The sequence below is a fragment of the Thalassophryne amazonica genome, unplaced genomic scaffold (genome assembly GCF_902500255.1).
Source record: "Thalassophryne amazonica unplaced genomic scaffold, fThaAma1.1, whole genome shotgun sequence".
In the NCBI taxonomy this organism is placed as follows: domain Eukaryota; kingdom Metazoa; phylum Chordata; class Actinopteri; order Batrachoidiformes; family Batrachoididae; genus Thalassophryne; species Thalassophryne amazonica.
In genome coordinates this window covers 25380-43917 of record NW_022986377.1, presented here as the reverse complement: position 1 = coordinate 43917, position 18538 = coordinate 25380, and the positions used below count along the sequence as shown (strand labels likewise).

General features: G+C 43.6%; 1 protein-coding gene across 1 annotated transcript in view; it reads right to left on the bottom strand.

Annotated features, from left to right (window-relative positions):
• Positions 1 to 266: 266 nt before the first annotated feature.
• Positions 267 to 18538, bottom strand: part of LOC117506146 (zinc finger protein with KRAB and SCAN domains 8-like) — a gene marked incomplete at its 3' end in the record, with an annotated part of 34903 nt that continues 16631 nt past the window's right edge. Inside the window, exon 3 of the mRNA XM_034165649.1 lies at positions 267 to 1266. Within this exon, the coding sequence (XP_034021540.1) occupies positions 267 to 1266 (1000 nt within the window). The remainder of the gene's footprint in view (positions 1267 to 18538) is intronic.

The window sequence follows — 18538 nt, the reverse complement described above, 5'->3', positions numbered from 1 at the left end:
GTGCCTAGGTGTGATTTGGGGACCATTTAGACTTTTTCAATATTTGCTTTGTGGAGTTTTCAGCTGGGGTTTGTTTTCATTGAAACGTCCTCATAACAAGATCTCTCCTGGCAAACCCTCTTCACAGTGGGACCGCGGACACTCGAGGCTAGTGTCCAGTAGGAACACCAACCCCCTCCTCTGTATGAGTTCTTAGGTGTCTGATCAGACTACTCTTACGTTCAAATCTTTTACTACAATGAGAACAGCCAAATGGTTTTTCTCCTGTATGACTTCTCATATGAAAAATAAAACTGCTCTTCTCCCCAAATTTTCTACCACAATGGGAACAGCCAAAGGGTTTCTCTCCTGTATGAGTTCGCATGTGTGAAATAAGCTGGCCTTTTTGTCGAAATCCTTTTCCACACTCAGAACAGCCATATGGTTTCTCTCCTGTATGAATCCTCAGATGGAAAATAAGACTGCTCTTTTGTCCAAATCTTTTATCACATTCAGAACAGACAAATGGTTTCTCTCCCGTATGAATTCTCATGTGTGTGATTAGATCACTCTTCTGTCTAAATCTTTTATCACAGTCAGAACAGATGAATGTTTTCTCTCCTGTATGAATTCTCATGTGTCTGACCAGATTGTGCTTACGTCTAAATCTTTGACCACACTCAGAACAGCCAAGTGGTTTCTGTTCGGTATGGATTCTCATGTGTGTGATCAGATTGCGCTTGTGTCCAAATCTTTTACCACATGCAGAACAGTCAAATGATTTTTCACTTGTTCGCATTCCTTTGTGTTGTTTTGAAACATTGCTTTCTTTCTGACAGTTAAAACTTGAATGAAGGTCTCTCGCCTGTTCCCAATTATGACTGTCATCAGTCTCAGTCTCTGAACTGTCTGAGCTCCTGTCACTGGTCTCTGTTTGTAAAGGACTGTTTGGACCTGAGGTGCTGGCTGGTTGTGGTCCTCCATCGTCCTCTCCATCAGCTTGTGCTGTCAGTGTTCTGTGGACGGTCGAGCTGCTGGCTGCAGGATCAGCCTCTGTGCTCTCATCACTCTGGCTTTGATGAAACTGTGGTGACTCTGGTTTTTCAGGCTTCACAGCGGTGAACGGGAACTTGGTGACATCAGCTTCCTCCAGCTGGTGGACCTCCTGTCCGTGTTGACTGATCCAGAGCCTCTCTTGTTCCTCTTTCATGTCCTCCTGGTCAACACTCAGATTACACTCCTGCTGTTCAGAAATAATTTCTTCTTTAATCACCAACTGCTGCATGTCTGCAAAGAATTTGATAGAATTTAGAAGAACGTTCATGAAAATAAAGAGAGTGGTGAGAGTGACCTGACTACAGGAAGTTACTGCACTGATGGAACTGACCATTTGGAAATGTACATCAGGGGCCTCATGTACAAAGACTTGCATGGACTTTCTACTAAAAGCTGGTGTACACTCTGAATCTGGTGTAAGCACAAATATATTCAGATGTATCAAAGTGTCCATAGGAATGAATTCACACATGTTCTGTTTGTACATCCCACTGAACATAGAATTGAACGTGGAAGTAAACTTCTCCTTGGCCATTTAATATGCAATTTCATGTAAATACGCCCTTGGAGCAGGGATTCCCCACGACATCACATCAGACAACATGAACACAGAAAAGAAATTGTACTATAGATGACTGGAAATTACATGGAGACACGTCGCGGGGAGTTTATTCAGTGCGCTTTTCAACGGATTAATCATGAAACTGGAAAAATGTTCATGGGAGCTACAGAGAGTGTGTGAGGCCGACACGCTGCACACACACTGACGTTAAAAGGGTGAGGTGCGCCTCCGCTGACACATTTTAAAAATGCGTTTATTGACAAATACGGAGTACAGCAAGCCTGTTAAGAAGCTCTGCAGCTCACCATCAAGCAAAAATAAAAAAGACATTAATAATAATAACAAAAACATTTGAATGCACACATGCCCAAAACAAATCTCCAAAAAATGTAATTTTTTGTTGGGTCAGGTCAATTTTTCCACCCCAGTCTTTTCACACAACTTGTATTGTGCTACCAACCTTTAATCCAAAAAAATACATTGTGGTTCAGAAAAGAACACAGTAAATGACAATTCAAAGAATTCAAAAATAATCATTCTCAGTATAAATTCAAATGGACCAATAGGAGTATTTATGGCACATTAATGCATCAACTTGTTCAATCTTTTATTGATTTATTAAGCTATTGATAATCTGTTTTCAAATTCTTGCCCACCTTAAAATCCTTACAAATGTGTTTTTACTTTAAGATTAATTTCGGAAGTTAAACTTTTCTGACATTAGAGTTTTAGACAAATACAACTACCTTGAAAAGTAATTTGTGTATACAGTAATGGTAGATTAATTCATGAATTCAACAATTTTTTAAATGTTTCTGATGTGGGACAAGAATATTTATTAAAATATGAAGAAATATGAAACAGCACAGTGCTATTTTCACTGATTACCTACTTCATAGTTAAAAAATAAATAAACAAAAAATCTAAGTTATTTAAACTGGAGAAGTTTCTTGTAGTTAAAATCATAACAATTAAAAAAACTGTGTAGGTTTATTTGTTAAATTAAAAAAATAGGTTGAACACTCAGCTCGACAGTGCTGCAGCTAAAAAGCTAATTTAACTGATAAACTTCAGCAGAGCACTATAACATCACAGATTATTTTCACTCACTCACCTCAATCAAATTTTTGTCCGTTGCTCAAATTCATTAATCTTGTGACTACCAGACACAGTTAAACTCTCGTCTAAAAATGCTAACACATTAGTATTTTTAGCAGCTGAGAGCTTCACCCAATGATCTGTAGATATGACTGGATCGGTCATTGGCTCACACACTCCGTACAATCTGCTGAAGCAAACTGGCAGCCATCTTACCACTCCCAACATATGCAGCCCGCACATAGACAGCTTAGTGGAACATCAACAATTTCAAGTAATAACTGAGCTGATTCTCTCATTTACTTATTTTTGTTCTTCGGATAATGTAAGATTGATTCCTTCTAATCTATGCCTGCCATGATTAGCTACAACCCCTGGCAAAAATTATGGAATCACCGGCCTCAGAGGATGTTCATTCAGTTGTTTAATTTTGTAGAAAAAAAGCAGATCATAGACATGACACAAAACTAAAAGCCAGAAAGCTGCCATTTGAAATGACTTAAGAAACACTGTAAGAAATCAAGAAAAAAAGATTGTGGCAGTCAGTAACGGTTCACCCTGTAAATTTTCATCCCCCAAATTAACACCTGCATCAAATCAGATCTGCTCATTGACATTGACCCTATGCCATGATATTGACCCTATGTGTCTTTTTGCAAGGAATGTTTTTGCAGTTTTTGCTCTATGGCAAGATGCATTATCATCTTGAAAAATGATTTCATCATCCCCAAACATCCTTTCAATTGTCCAAAATATCAACATAAACTTGTGTATTTATTGATGATGTAATGACAGCCATCTCCCCAGTGCCTTTACCTGACATGCAGCCCCATATCATTAATGACTGGAAATTTACATGTTCTCTTCAGGCAGTCATCTTTATAAATCTCATTGGAACGGCACCAAACAAAAGTTCCAGCAGACCAGACTTTCATCCAGTCATCCACAGTCCACGATTGCTTTTCCTTAGCCCATTGTAACCTTGTTTTTTTCTGTTTAGGTGTTAATGATGCCTTTCGTTTAGCTTTTCTGTATGTAAATCCCATTTCCTTTAGGCGGTTTCTTACAGTTCGGTCACAGACGTTGACTCCAGTTTCCTCCCATTTGTTCCTCATTTGTTTTGTTGTACATTTTTCGATTTTTGAGACATATTGCTTTAAGTTTTCTGTCTTGACGCTTTGATGTCTTCCTTGGTCTACCAGTATGTTTGCCTTTAACAACCTTCCCATGTTGTTTGTATTGGTCCAGAGTTTAGACACAGCTGACTGTGAACAACCAACATCTTTTGCAACATTGCGTGATGATTTACTCTCTTTTAAGAGTTTGATAATCCTCTCCTTTGTTTCAATTGACATCTCTCGTGTTGGAGCCATGAATCATGTCAGTCCACTTGGTGCAACAGCTCTCCAAGGTGTGTTCACTCCTTTTTAGATGCAGACTAATGAGCAGATCTGATATGATGCAGGTGTTAGTTTTGGGGATGAAAATTTACAGGGTGATTCCATAATTTTTTCCTCAGAATTGAGTGATTCCATATTTTTTTCCTCTGCTTGGTCTAAAAAAGTAACCGTTACTGACTGCCACAATCTTTTTTTATTGATTTCTTATAGTGTTTCTTAAAGCCAGAATGTTGCCATTTGAAATGACTTTAGTTTTGTGTCATGTCTGTGATCTGCTTTTTTTCTACAAAATTAAACAACTGAATGAACATCCTCCGAGGCCGGTGATTCCATAATTTTTGGCAGGGGTTGTATTTGATTTATTTTCTTTCTTTATTACTTTCACACTTTCTTTCCTTCTATTTTCACTTACTCATATCTCACTGGGACAAATACTCAATTCTAAAAATTATCCTTCTTTAATCAAAGTTTATACAAGTTTTGTGGAATCATATATATATATATATATATATATATGTGTGTGTGTGTGTGTGTGTGTGTGTGTGTGTGTGTGTGTGTGTGTGTGTGTGTATCATGAACAAAAGTGGATGGATAATACAGAAATAGTGGATTTTTTAAAATAGTTGCACTAAAAGCATAAAACACCACTTAATTCTGCAAAAAGTGGTGTCAGCTCATAGATTATCATACTGACAATAATCTCTATGAGCCGCTGCAGTCTGCTTTTAGAAAATATTCCACAGAGACGGCTCTCGATAAAGTGGTGAATGATCTTCTGCTTGCAATGGATTCGGACACCACTATAGTTCTGGTGTTGTTAGATCTCAGTGCTGTGTTTGATACTGTGGATCATCATATTCTACTTGATAGGCTGGAAAATCATTTTGGGATTACTGGGAGTGCCCTTGCATGGTTGACGTTATACTTGACCAGTCGTTCTCACTGTGGTTTGTACAGTAACACTACCTCTAACCTTAGTGACATGAAATTGGGGTTCCACAGGGGTCCGTCTCAGGCCCCCTGCTTTTCTCCCTTTATATAGCACCCCTTGGGCACATATTGTGGCGTTCTGGGATTACCTATGACTGCTATGCTGATGATATTCAGTTATACATGCTGATAACTGCTGGTAATCTCATTCACATAAAATCCTTAGAAGATTGCCTTGGATCAATGAGAAGCTGGATGTCTAGAAACGTCCTACTTTTAAAATTTGATATGGCTGAAATGATGGTCCTTGGTCCAGTGAGACATCAGCATCAATTTGACCAGTTAACGCTTAGCCTAGGCTTGTGTGTCATACATCACAATGACAAAGTGAGGAACCCTGGGGTAATTTTTGATCCTACATTGTCCTCTGACCTCCACATCAGAAATATTACGAGGACTGCTTTCTTCCACCTGCAAAATATAGCGAAGACTCGTCCCATCCTGTCGATGGCTGATGCTGAGACCCTGATCCATGTCCAGCATTAGGGTTCTCCAATTGGTTAAAAATGCTGCAGCCAGACTTTTGACACAAAGCAGAAAGTTCAACCACATTACACCCATTCTGGTATCCCTTCACTGGCTTCCTGTCCCAGTAAGATCAGATTTTAAGGTTCTGCTACTCGTCTATAAAACTGTTCATGGACTGGCACCTTACGTACCAGCCCAGGCTTTGCGTTCTCAGGGTGCAGGACTACTTTGTGTCCCTAGGGTGAATAAGAAGTCTGCGGGTCACAGAGCTTTCTCTTATCCTGCCCCTGTTCTGTAGAATGATCTCCCTGCATCAATAAAACAGTCAGATTCTGTGGAGACTTTCAAGTCCAGACTTAAGACGCACTTATTTTCCCTTTCATATGGCTAGCATACTGGTACAGTATAGTTCTATGCTTTTTACTCTTAATTCATTTTATGAGTAAACGGAGCGTGCCGCAGCCTCAACTAAATTGTGGGTCTTTTAGTGAAGCTTAGGGCTAGTGGCCGGTGATCACCTTCGTATTTCCTGTTTTTCTTGTTGTTTAATGCTGACAAATTATACTGTATTCGTTGTCTTTCTGTCTCCTGATTCTGTTTTTTCTCTCTGTTTAAGGTGCAGCTCCATCCAGAGATGGGTGTGGTATTTCTGCTGGAGACCCTCCTGTCCTGTGCACTAGCAGCATTTCTTGTATATTCGTTCTGTGAATTGTTCTGTAATTTATGTTTGTATCATGGCCCAAGCAGAGGGTCACCCCTTTGAGTCTGGTCTGCTTGAGGTTTCTTCCTCAGAGGGAGTTTTTCCTTACCACTGCTGCTCTGGGGGTTAGTAAGGTTAGACCTTACTTGTGTTAAGTGCCTTGAGGCAACTCTGTTGTGATTTGGGGCTATATAAATGAAAATAAATTGAAATTGAAATAGATACAGGAGAGTAAATTTTCCTTGCAGTGACATTTATTACACACAGCTCTAAGAGCTTCAGCCCAATATATGTAATAAAGCTTGTAGCAACAACACCTAAAGCTCCAAATCTATGCACAAGTAGATCTAAACCTAGACATGTTGCGTTAATAAGCCACTTATTATTATCATTATTATCTTTACCTATATGCTGGAATAAAGGATAAAACTCTTCAAATTATTGTTCATTACTTCCCATTTCAATCATACTCACAAGTGAAATGTTTGTCCACAGCCTTTGACCTGGCGATTTGCGCAGTTTATACAGTGATGAAAATAAGTATTTGAACACCCTGCGATTTTGCAAGTTCTCCCAATTAGAAAACATGGAGGGGTCTGAAATTTTCATCTTAGGTGCACGTCCACTGTGAGAGACATAATCTAAAAAAATAAAAATAAAAAAAAATAAAATCCGGAAATCACAATGTATGATTTTTTTTAATAATTTATCTGTATGTTACTGCTGCAAATACGTATTTGAACACCTACCAACCAGCAAGAATTCTGTCTCTCACAGACCTGTTAATTTTTCTTTAAGAAGCCCTCTTATTCTGCACTCTTTACCTGTATTAACTGCACCTGTTTGAACTTGTTACCTGTATAAAAGACACCTGTTCACACACTCAATCAATCACACTCCAACCTGTCCACCATAGCCAAGACCAAAGAGCTGTCTAAGGACACCAGGGACAAAACTGCAGACCTGCACAAGGCTGGGATGGACTACAGGACAACAGGCAAGCAGCTTGGTAGAAGAAGACAATTGTTATGATTATTTATTAGAAAGTGGAAGAAACACAAGATGAATGTCAGTCTCCCTCGGTCTGGGATTCCATGCAAGATCTCACTTTGTGGGGTAAGGATGATTCTGAGAAAGCTCAGAACTACACAGGAGGACCTGGTCAATGACCTGAAGAGAGCTGGGACCAGTCACAAAGATTACATTAGTAACACATGATGCTGTCATGGTTTAAAATCCTGCAGGGCAGCAAGGTCCCCCTGCTCAAGCCAGCACATGTCCAGGCTCATTTGAAGTTCACCAGTGACCATCTGGATGATCCAGAGGAGGCATGGGAGAAGGTCATGTGGTCAGATGAGACCAGAAGAGAGCTTTTTGGAATCAACTCCACTTACCATGTTTAGAGGATGAGAACAACCCCAAGAAAACCATCCCAACCGTGAAGTATGGGGGTGGAAACATCATACTCTGGGGGTGCTCTTCTGCAAAGGGGACTGCACTGTATTGAAGGGAGGATGGATGGGGTCATGTATTTTGGCAAACAACCTCCTTCCCTCAGTAAGAGCATTGAAGATGGCTCATGGCTGGGTTTTCCAGCATGACAATGACCCCAAACACACAGCCAGGGCAACTAAGGAGGGGCTCCGTAAGAAGCATTTCAAGGCCCTGGAGTGGCCTGGCCAGTCTCCAGACCTGAACTCAATAGAAAATATTTGGAGGGAGCTGACACCAAAAGGAGTGGTGGAGGAGTGGACCAAAATCCCTGCTGCAGTGTGTGAAAACCTGGTGAAAAACTACAGGAAACGTTTGACCTCTGTAACCGCAAACAAAGGCTACTGTACCAAATATTAACATTGATTTTCACAGGTGTTCAAATATTTATTTGCAGCAGTAATATACAAATAAATTATTTAAAAAAAAATCATACATTGTGATTTCCGGATTTTTTTTTTTTTTTTTAGATTGTGTCTTTCACAGTGGACATGCACCTAAGATAAAAATTTCAGACCCCTCCATGATTTCTAAGTGGGAGAACTTGCAAAATCGCAGCATGTTCAAATACTTATTTTCCTCATTGTAGCTGTACATGAAGTTATATATAGTTTCTTGCACCTCATTAAAGATCAACAGAACAGAGCGTTCAGGAGCAGGACATCGGAGTGGTAATATGGCGGCCGGTTTGCTTCAAAAATATTGGCCAATGAACCATCCAGTAATATATAGAGATCACTGGCTTCACCCATTAGCGCCACTGGAGGAAAAATACAGCCCATAACTATTAATGTCCACAACCAAGGAAACCGTGAGGAAAACCACCACACCGACCCAAAAAATATAACTTTATACTAAACTCCCAAAAATCTAAACAAAATAACCTTTCTTCTTCTTTGGACATTATTGGCGCCTTGCAAACCAATACGATGCATTACCGCCACCAACAGTTTGGGTGTGGAACTGATTAGATAGATTTGATGTTTTGGTGAAAGAAAATCCTCCTCTGTATCACTTCATCATGAAGCTGTATAACTGGGGATACAAAAGGCTACACATGCACTATACACAATTTCTCCAATCACGGCCACAGAAGCCAAACATTCTTCCAAAGTTGTGTCTTGGTGGCTTCCCTCACTTGTCTTCTTCCTGCATGGACATTTAGTTTTTGACAACTGCATTTGCATAATTGGTGTGAATAAAGTCCAAGACATATTCAGTGACTTGCAAATGTTCATGTATCCATCCCCGAACTTGTCTGAAGAAAACTGGCTATTTACAGGTATTTTACCAAAGGGGCTGATTACTTATGCTTTTATATTTTACAACCCCAATTCCAAAGAATTGTGGATGTTGTGTGAAATGTAAATAAAAACAGAATACAATGATATGCAAATCCTCTTCAACCTATGTATATTCAACTGAATACCCCACAAAGACAAAGACCTGTTTGGAACATTCCATAGCTGAACAGGTTATCTGGAAGCAGGTGAGTGTCATGATTTGTGAATAACTGTGTGAAAAAATAGTCCAACAGTTTAAGAACAATGTTTCTCAATGTTCAGTTGCAAAAAATTTAGGGATTCTATCATCTACAGTCCACAATATAATCAGAAGATTCAGAGAACCAGGAGAACTTTCTACACGTAAGCGGCAAGGCCGAAAACCAACATTGAATACCCGTGACCTTCAATCTCTCTGCATTGCACTGCATTAAAAACCGGCATCATTGTGTAAAGGATCTTACCACATGGGCTCAGGAACACTTCAGAAAACCATTGTCAGTTAACATAGTTCGTCGCTACAGCTACAGGTGCAAGTTAAAACTCTACCATGCAAAGCAAAAGCCATACAACAACAACATCCAGGAACGCCGCTGCCTTCTCTGGGTCCAAGCTCATTTGAAATGGACAGACGCAAAATTGACAAGTGTGCTGTGGTCTGAGTCCACATTTCAAATTGTTTTTGGAAATCATGGATGTCGTGTCCTCTGGACAAAAGAGGAAAAAGACCATCCTGACTGTTACCAGCACAAAGTTCAAAAGCCAGCAACTGTGATGGTATGGGGGTGTGTTAGTGCCCATGGCATAGGCAACTTATGTGATGGCACCATCAATGCTGAAAGGAACATCCAGGTTTTGGAGCAACACATGCTGCCATCCAAGCAACGTCTTTGTCAGGGACGTCCCTGCTTATTTCAGCAAGACAATGCCAAGCCACATTCTGCGCGTGTTACAACAGCGTGGCTTCGTAGTAAAAGAGTGCGGGTACTAGAATGGCCTGCCTGCAGTCCAGACCTGTCGCCCATTGAAAATGTGTGGTGCATTATGAAGCAGAAAATACGACAATGGAGACCCCGGACTGAAGTCATACATCAAGCAAGAATGGGAAAGAATTCCACCTACAAAGCTTCAACAATTACTGTCCTCAGTTCACAAATGCTTGAGTGTTGTTAGAAGGAAAGGTGATGTAACACAGTGGTAAACATACCACTGTCCCAGCTTTTTTGAAACGTGTTGCAGGTATTCATTTCAAAATGAGCAAATATTTGCACAAAAACAATAAATTTTATCAGTTTGAACATTAAATATCTTGTCTTTGTGGTGTCGTCAATTGAATATAGGTTGAAGAGGATTTGAAAATCGTATTCTGTTTTTATTTACATTTTACACAACGTCCCAGCTTCAATGGAATTGGGGTTGTTTATCAAGTTGCAGAGATTTGCTTTGGGTTTAAGGAAGATAATTTTAGAAAATTTTATATTGACAAGCCTGATTTACTTATTGTATTTGAAATGCCATAAACAAATGAAAATGTATGAAGTATCAAGGGGCCGAACACTTTTGCAAGGCACTGTATATAAAGTGTAATCCATCCATCTATCCATTTTCTTCCACTTCATCCGAAGTCGGGTCGCGGGGGCAGCAGCTCAAGCAAAGCCGCACAGACCTCCCGATCCACACACACCTCCCCCAGCTCCTCCGGGGGAACCCCGAGGTGTTCCTAAGCCAGCTGCGAGATGTCGTCCCTCCAGCGTGTCCTGGGTCTTCCCCAGGGCCTTCTCCCGATGGGACGTGCTCAGAACACCTCTCCAGCAAGGCGTCAAGGGAGCATTTGAAAAAGATGCCCGAGCAACCTCAGCTGGCTCCTTTCAACGTGGAGGAGCAGCAGCTTGACTCCAAGCTCCTCCCGAGTGACCGAGCTTCTCACCCTATCTCGAAGGGAGTGCCCAGCCACCCTGCAGAGGAAACTCATCTCGGCTGCTTGCACTTGCGATCTTGTTAGCCAAATCTCATGACCATAGGTGAGGGTCGGAACGTAGCTCAATCGGTAAATTGAGAGTTTTGCCCCCCTACTCAGCTCTCTCTTCACCACAACGGTTCAATACAGCGACCGCATCACTGCAGACGCTGCACCGATCCGTCTTTCAATCTCATGCTCCATCCGTCCCTCTCTCGTGAACAAGACCCCGAGATACTTAAACTCCTCCACTTGAGGCAAGGACACTCCACGGACCTGAAGAGGGCAAAGCACCTTTTTCTGGTCGAGAACCATAGCCTTGGATTTGGAGGTGCTGATTTTCATCACGGAAGCTTCACACTTGGCTGCAAACCACTCCAGTGCACGCTGAAGGTCCTGATTTGACAAAGCCAACAGAACCACATCGTCCGCAAACTGCAGAGACGAGATTCTGTGGTTCCCAAACCAGACCCCTCTACACCCTGACTGCGCCTAGAAATTCTGTCCATAGAGGTAATGAACAGAACCGTGACAAAGGGCAGCCCTGGCAGAGGCCAACGTGCAAATGGAAACAGGCTTGACTTACTACCGGCAATGCGGACCAAGCTCCTGCTGCAGTCGTACAGGGGCCGGATAGCCCTTAGCAAAGGACCCAGGACCCTGTACTCCAGGGCGCCTCGAGGGACACGGTCGAACACCTTCTCCAGATCCACAAAACACGTGGACTGGTTGGGCGAACTCCCATGAACCCTCGAGCACCCGATGGAGGGTGTAGAGCTGGTCCAGTGTGCCGCAACAAGGACGAAAACCACACAGTTCCTCCTGAATCTGAGGTTCGACTATCGGTAGAATTCTCCTCTCCAGTCCTCTGGAATAGACCTTACCGGGGAGGCTGAGGAGTGTGATACCCCTGTAGTTGGAACACACCCTCCAGTCCCCCTTCTTAAATAGAGGGACCACCACCCCGGTCTGCCAATCCAGAGGCACTGTCCCCGACCGCCACGCAATGTTGCAGAGATGTGTCAACCAAGACAGTCCCAGAACATGCAGAGACTTAAGGTACTCCAGACGGATTTCATCCACCCCAGGAGCCCTGCCACCGAGGAGCTTTCTGGCCACCTCGGTGACTTCTGCCTGAGTAATGGATGAGTCAGCCTCCGAGTCCCCTGTCTCTGCTTCCTCTTCGGAAGATGTGATGATGGGATTGAGGAGATCCTCGAAGTATTCCTTCCACCACCCGACAACATCCCCAGTCAGGGTCAACAGCTCCCCACCTGCACCATAGACAGTGTTGTTGGGGAGCTGCTTCCACCTCCGGAGGCGTCGGACGGTTTGCCAGAATTTCTTCGAGGCCGACCGAGAGTCCTCCTCCATGGCCTCCCCGAACTCCTCCCAGACCCAAGTTTTTGCCTCTGCGACCGCACAGGCTGCAGCACGCTTGGCCTTACTGTCAGCTGCCTCCAGAGTCCCACCTGCCAGCAAAGACAAGTAGGACTCCTTCTTCAGCTTGACGGCATCCCTTACTTCTGACGTTCACCACCGGGTTCGGGGATTGCTACCGCGACAAACACCAGAGACCCTGCAACCACAGCCACAAGCGGCCGCATCGACAATGGAGGTGGAGAACATGGTCCACTCGGACTCCATGTGTCCAACCTCCCCTGGGACCTGGGAGAAGCTCTCCCGGAGGTGGGAGTTCAAGATCTCGCTGACAGAGGGTTCCGCCAGTCGTTCCCAGCAGACCCTCACGATACGTTTGGGCCTGCCACATGCCAGGTCTGACCTGCCAGGTGCCACGTCTGATCTGTTCCAGCGGATCCAACTCACCACCAGGTGGTGATCGGTCAACAGCTCAGCCCATCTCTTCACCCAAGTGTCCGAGACACGTGGCCGAAGGTCAGATATGACTACAAAGTCGATGATCGACCTCCGGCTCAGGGTGTCCTGGTGCCACGTGCACTTATGGCCACCCTTGTGCTCAAACATGGTGTTTGTGATGGACAATCTGTGGCTAGCACAGAAGTCCAACAACTGAACACCATTCGGATTCAGATCGGGGAGGCCGTACTTCCCGATCACCCCCCTCCAGGTCTCACTGTTGCCGCCCACGTGGGCATTGAAGTCCCCAGGAGAACAATGGAGTCCCCAGTTGGAGCACTATCTCCTTACCCCTCCCAGGGACTCCAAGAAAGTCGGGTACTCTGCACTGCCGCTGGCCCGTAGGCCGAGACAACAGTGAGAGACCTGTCCCTGACCCGAAGGCGTTGGGACGCGACCCTCTCGTTCACTGGGGTGAACTCCAACACATGGCGACTGAGCTGGGGAGCAATAAGCAATGCTACCCCAGCCCGCCGCCTCTCCCCGTGGGCAACACCAGAAAAGTGGAGCTCCCAGCCCCTCTCCAAGAGTTGGGTACCAGAGCCCAAGCTGTGCGTGGAGGTGAGCCCGACTATCTCTAGTCGTTACCTCTCAACCTCCCTCACAAGCTCAGGCTCCTTCCCCTCAGCGAGGTGACATTCCACATCCCAACAGCCAGAGGCTGTGAGCGCGGACCGGGCCACTGGGCCACCCGCCCTCAACCGCCACCCAGTCCTCTCTGCACCCGACCCCCATGGCCCCCTCTGCAGATGGTGAACCCACAGGAGGGCGGGCCCATGTCACTCTTTTGGGCTGGGCCCGGCAGGCCCCGTGGGCTAAGGCCCGACCACCTGGCACTCGCGTGCAAGTGCCAACCCCAGCCCTGGCTCAAGGGTGGGGCCCCGGCTCCGCCGTACCGGGTGATGTCTCAATCCTTGATTTCATACTGGTCATGGGAGCTTCTGAACTACCCTTAGTCTGACCCATCTCCTAGGACCTGTTTGCCATGGGAGACCCTACCAGGGGCACGAAGCCCCTGACCACATAGCTCCTAGGATCATCAACTCCCCCACCACGATAAGGTGGCAGTTCAAGGGGAGTAAAGTGTAATCTTGATCCAGAAACCTGAATCCAGGAATCTCAAACCAGGATCTGGATCTAGATCACCTACAAAATTTAATGGAGTCTTCCATGGCGTGATATCTATGTGTGGTGAAACTTTCGTGAAAATCCGTGCAGTAGTTTTGACATAATCCTGCTAACAGACAGAAGAGAGAGAAATAAGCTTGCACCAATGATTTTATTTCGTCCTTGGTGGACGGAACCAGTGGGTATCCATTCAGGTATGGAGTGAAAATAATGCCAAAATGTCTGAAAGGAAATGCTTTTGACAAAAACTACAGATTTTGTTTATTTTTATTTATGTCCAAAGATCAAGGATTCAGTGATCAATTTCATATTTATTTACTTTAAGACTCAATAAAATGTTGTTGACATAGAAAACCTGTAAAGCCTACTTTTAGTACAAGGAAAAATCAATAAGGAACGGCATCGATATTGATAAAATCTTATCAATATCCATCCCTACATTTGACAGCAAATTAATGAAGTATTGGTAGTTAATAATGACGGCTAAATGACTGATGGCACGGACCAATCCCCCTCCCAGAATGATAAACAAGTATTTTTATTTTAAAAACATGCTGTTGAGCAGAATTACTGAACACATCCAGGGCAGCTGAAAGAGGGCACCAGAAGTCTCTACACCTGGTTCATTGTTCCTGACATGTGCATTTCTACACTCTTCCATGGCCTGATGCCTTGGTTTCTTTTGGCTTTAAAGTAAGGCTGTAACAAAGATAAAAACAAAAAACTGGCTTTCGTTCACAAAATGTGGCCCTCAAACTGCAGGCAACAGTGTTTCAGAGAGTTATAAATTTAAAAGTTTTCTGGGTACAACGGTCCCAATCTCCCCTACAAACACTTGCATTAGCAGCGCGACATGCTGCAGCGAGTGCTGGTGGAAGACTGACTGAAAAGTAAGTCCACACCAAAGAGCATTTGCACGCTGTCTCACGGAAACAGGCACGTTATAAGGAACGGGGAAAAAAAACTACTGTGTGAAAGAGTGACCATAGTTTTAAGTAGTTTTTTCCATTTAACAGTTTAACAGATTTTCTTTTCTTGGTTCTTGGCACAGCCCCCGCCATCGTTATTCACATTAAATCTCGCTAAAACCTACCGGGGACAGCCCCCGCCATCGTTATTCACATTAAATCTCACTAAAACCTACCTGGGACAGCCCCCCGTTATCATTACTAACATTAAATCTCGCTAACACCTACGGGCCCAGCCGCGCTTTCATTAATCACATTAAATCTCGCTAAAACCTACCGGGGACAGCCCCCGCCATCGTTATTCACATTAAATCTCGCTAAAACCTACCGGGGACAGCCCCCGCCATCGTTATTCACATTAAATCTCACTAAAACCTACCTGGGACAGCCCCCCGTTATCATTACTAACATTAAATCTCGCTAAAACCTACCGGGGACAGCCCCCGCCATCGTTATTCACATTAAATCTCGCTAAAACCTACGCGGGGACAGCCCCCGCCATCGTTATTCACATTAAATCTCGCTAAACCTACCGGGGACAGCCCCCGCCATCGTTATTCACATTAATCTCGCTAAAACCTACCGGGGACAGCCCCCGCCATCGTTATTCACATTAAATCTCACTAACACCTATGAAGCACAGCCCCACTATCATTAATCACATTAAATCTCGCTAAAACCTACCGGGGACAGCCCCCGCCATCGTTATTCACATTAAATCTCACTAACACCTATGGAGCACAGCCCTGCTATCATTAATCACATTAAATCTCACTAAAACCTACCGGGGACAGCCCCCGCCATCGTTATTCACATTAAATCTCGCTAAAACCTACCGGGGACAGCCCCCGCCATCGTTATTCACATTAAATCTCGCTAAAACCTACCGGGGACAGCCCCCGCCATCGTTATTCACATTAAATCTCGCTAAAACCTACCGGGGACAGCCCCGCCATCGTTATTCACATTAAATCTCGCTAAAACCTACCGGGGACAGCCCCCGCCATCGTTATTCACATTAAATCTCACTAACACCTATGGAGCACAGCCCCACTATCATTAATCACATTAAATCTCGCTAACACCTACCAGGGACAGCCCCGTCATCGTTAATCACATTCGGAAGATTCAGACGGCTTTCGTTGACTTTTCAGTTGTGTGACTATCCGAGAAATTGTGGACGAGGTGAGCATGTCACAACATGTCCTGTAAATGTAAATGGGGAATCTTCTTCACAGACTAAAGTTAATTATGGAGTTCCACAAGGTTCTGTGCTAGGACCAATTTTATTCACTTTATACATGCTTCCCTTAGGCAGTATTATTAGACGGTATTGCTTAAATTTTCATTGTTACGCAGATGATACTCAGCTTTATCTATCCATGAAGCCAGAGGATACACACCAATTAGCTAAACTGCAGGATTGTCTTACAGACATAAAGACATGGATGACCTCTAATTTCCTGCTTTTAAACTCAGATAAAACTGAAGTTATTGTACTTGGCCCCACAAATCTTAGAAGCATGGTGTCTAACCAGATCGTTACTCTGGATGGCATTTCCCTGATCTCTAGTAATACTGTGAGAAATGTTGGAGTCATTTTTGATCAGGATATGTCATTCAAAGCGCATATTAAACAAATATGTAGGACTGCCTTTTTGCATTTACGCAATATCTCTAAAATCAGAAAGGTCTTGTCTCAGAGTGATGCTGAAAAACTAATTCATGCATTTATTTCCTCTAGGCTGGACTATTGTAATTCATTATTATCAGGTTGTCCTAAAAGTTCCCTAAAAAGCCTTCAGTTGGTTCAAAATGCTGCAGCTAGAGTACTGACGGGGACTAGCAGGAGAGAGCATATCTCACCCGTGTTGGCCTCTCTTCAGTGGCTTCCTGTTAATTCTAGAATAGAATTTAAAATTCTTCTTCTTACTTATAAGGTTTTGAATAATCAGGTCCCATCTTATCTTAGGGACCTCGTAGTACCATATTACCCCATTAGAGCGCTTCGTTCTCAGACTGCGGGCTTACTTGTAGTTCCTAGGGTTTGTAAGAGTAGAATGGGAGGCAGAGCCTTCAGCTTTCAGGCTCCTCTCCTGTGGAACCAGCTCCCAATTCAGATCAGGGAGACAGATACCCTCTCTACTTTTAAGATTAGGCTTAAAACTTTCCTTTTCGCTAAGGCTTATAGTTAGGGCTGGATCAGGTGACCCTGGACCATCCCTTGGTTATGCTGCTTTAGACGTAGATTGTGGGGGGGTTCCCATGATGCACTGTTTCTTTCTCTTTTTGCTCCGTATGCATCACTCTGCATTTAATCATTAGTGATCGATCTCTGCCCCCTTCACGGCATGTCTTTTTCCTGGTTTTTTCCCTCAGCCCCAACCAGTCTCAGCAGAAGACTGCCCCTCCCTGAGCCTGGTTCTGCTGGAGGTTTCTTCCTGTTAAAAGGGAGTTTTTCCTTCCCACTGTTGCCAAGTGCTTGCTCATAGGGGGTCGTTTTGACCGTTGGGGTTTTTCATAATTATTGTATGGCCTTGCCTTACAATATGGAGCGCCTTGGGGCAACTGTTTGTTGTGATTTGGCGCTATATAAGAAAAAAGTTGATTGATTGATTGATTGATGTCCTGTGAGGCTTCAACACGAAGGCGCTTTTGCTGCGCCATCAACTTCGTGCCGATGATTTTCACCGCTACTCTTTTCATGGCCAAATCTTCTGTCACAGTGGAATGTGCCGAAAAAGTGCTGATGTCCACCCCTTCCGCAATTTTTCGGATAATCACACGACGGTCCCACATCACCACAGCGTTCACTTTGGAAAGATCCGGTCGTTTCAGCGTGTTGATGGCCGACCGGAGCGTGGCTCGCGCTCCACCGTTGTGCGGACGTCTTTAAACCGGTTGTACCGCTCCTTAATCTGTGTGATGCCCAGAGGATCGTCACCAAAAGCCGTCTGAATAATCCGAATGGTTTCCACCTGGCTGTCGCCCAGTTTCTGGCAAAATTTGATGCAGTCGTGCTGCTCCAGTTGTTCCGCCATTTCCTTGCAAAGAAAAAACGACGAGAGACTCCACCCATCCTCACTCAAAGGCTGCTTGCAAGCAAATGACACAATCGACAGGCGTGAAAATACTCACACGTGAACGAAGGTTCAAGGTTGGCTCATGCAAGCACACGTGATTCAAATTCATCAGGTTTTTGAAAAAATAAAAAGGTCGGATACTTTTCTAACAGACCTCGTATATATATATATATATATATATATATATATAATATATATACAGAATTATATAGAATATATATATATAGAATCTGTATGTATATATATATATATATATAATATATATATATATATATATATATATATATATACATACAGATTCTATTTCTACCTCATTTTCTTATGTCTTGTACTGTTACAAGTATTATTATTATTGCTTATCCTTGCACACGCTGTTTGATGCACATTTTTCTCTACTTGCACCCACCTTGTGTGTTTTTAAGAGCTGATGTAACGTTAATTTCTCCTCTGTGAGATCAATAAAGTTTATCTTATCTTAAAACATCTTAAAACAGGAT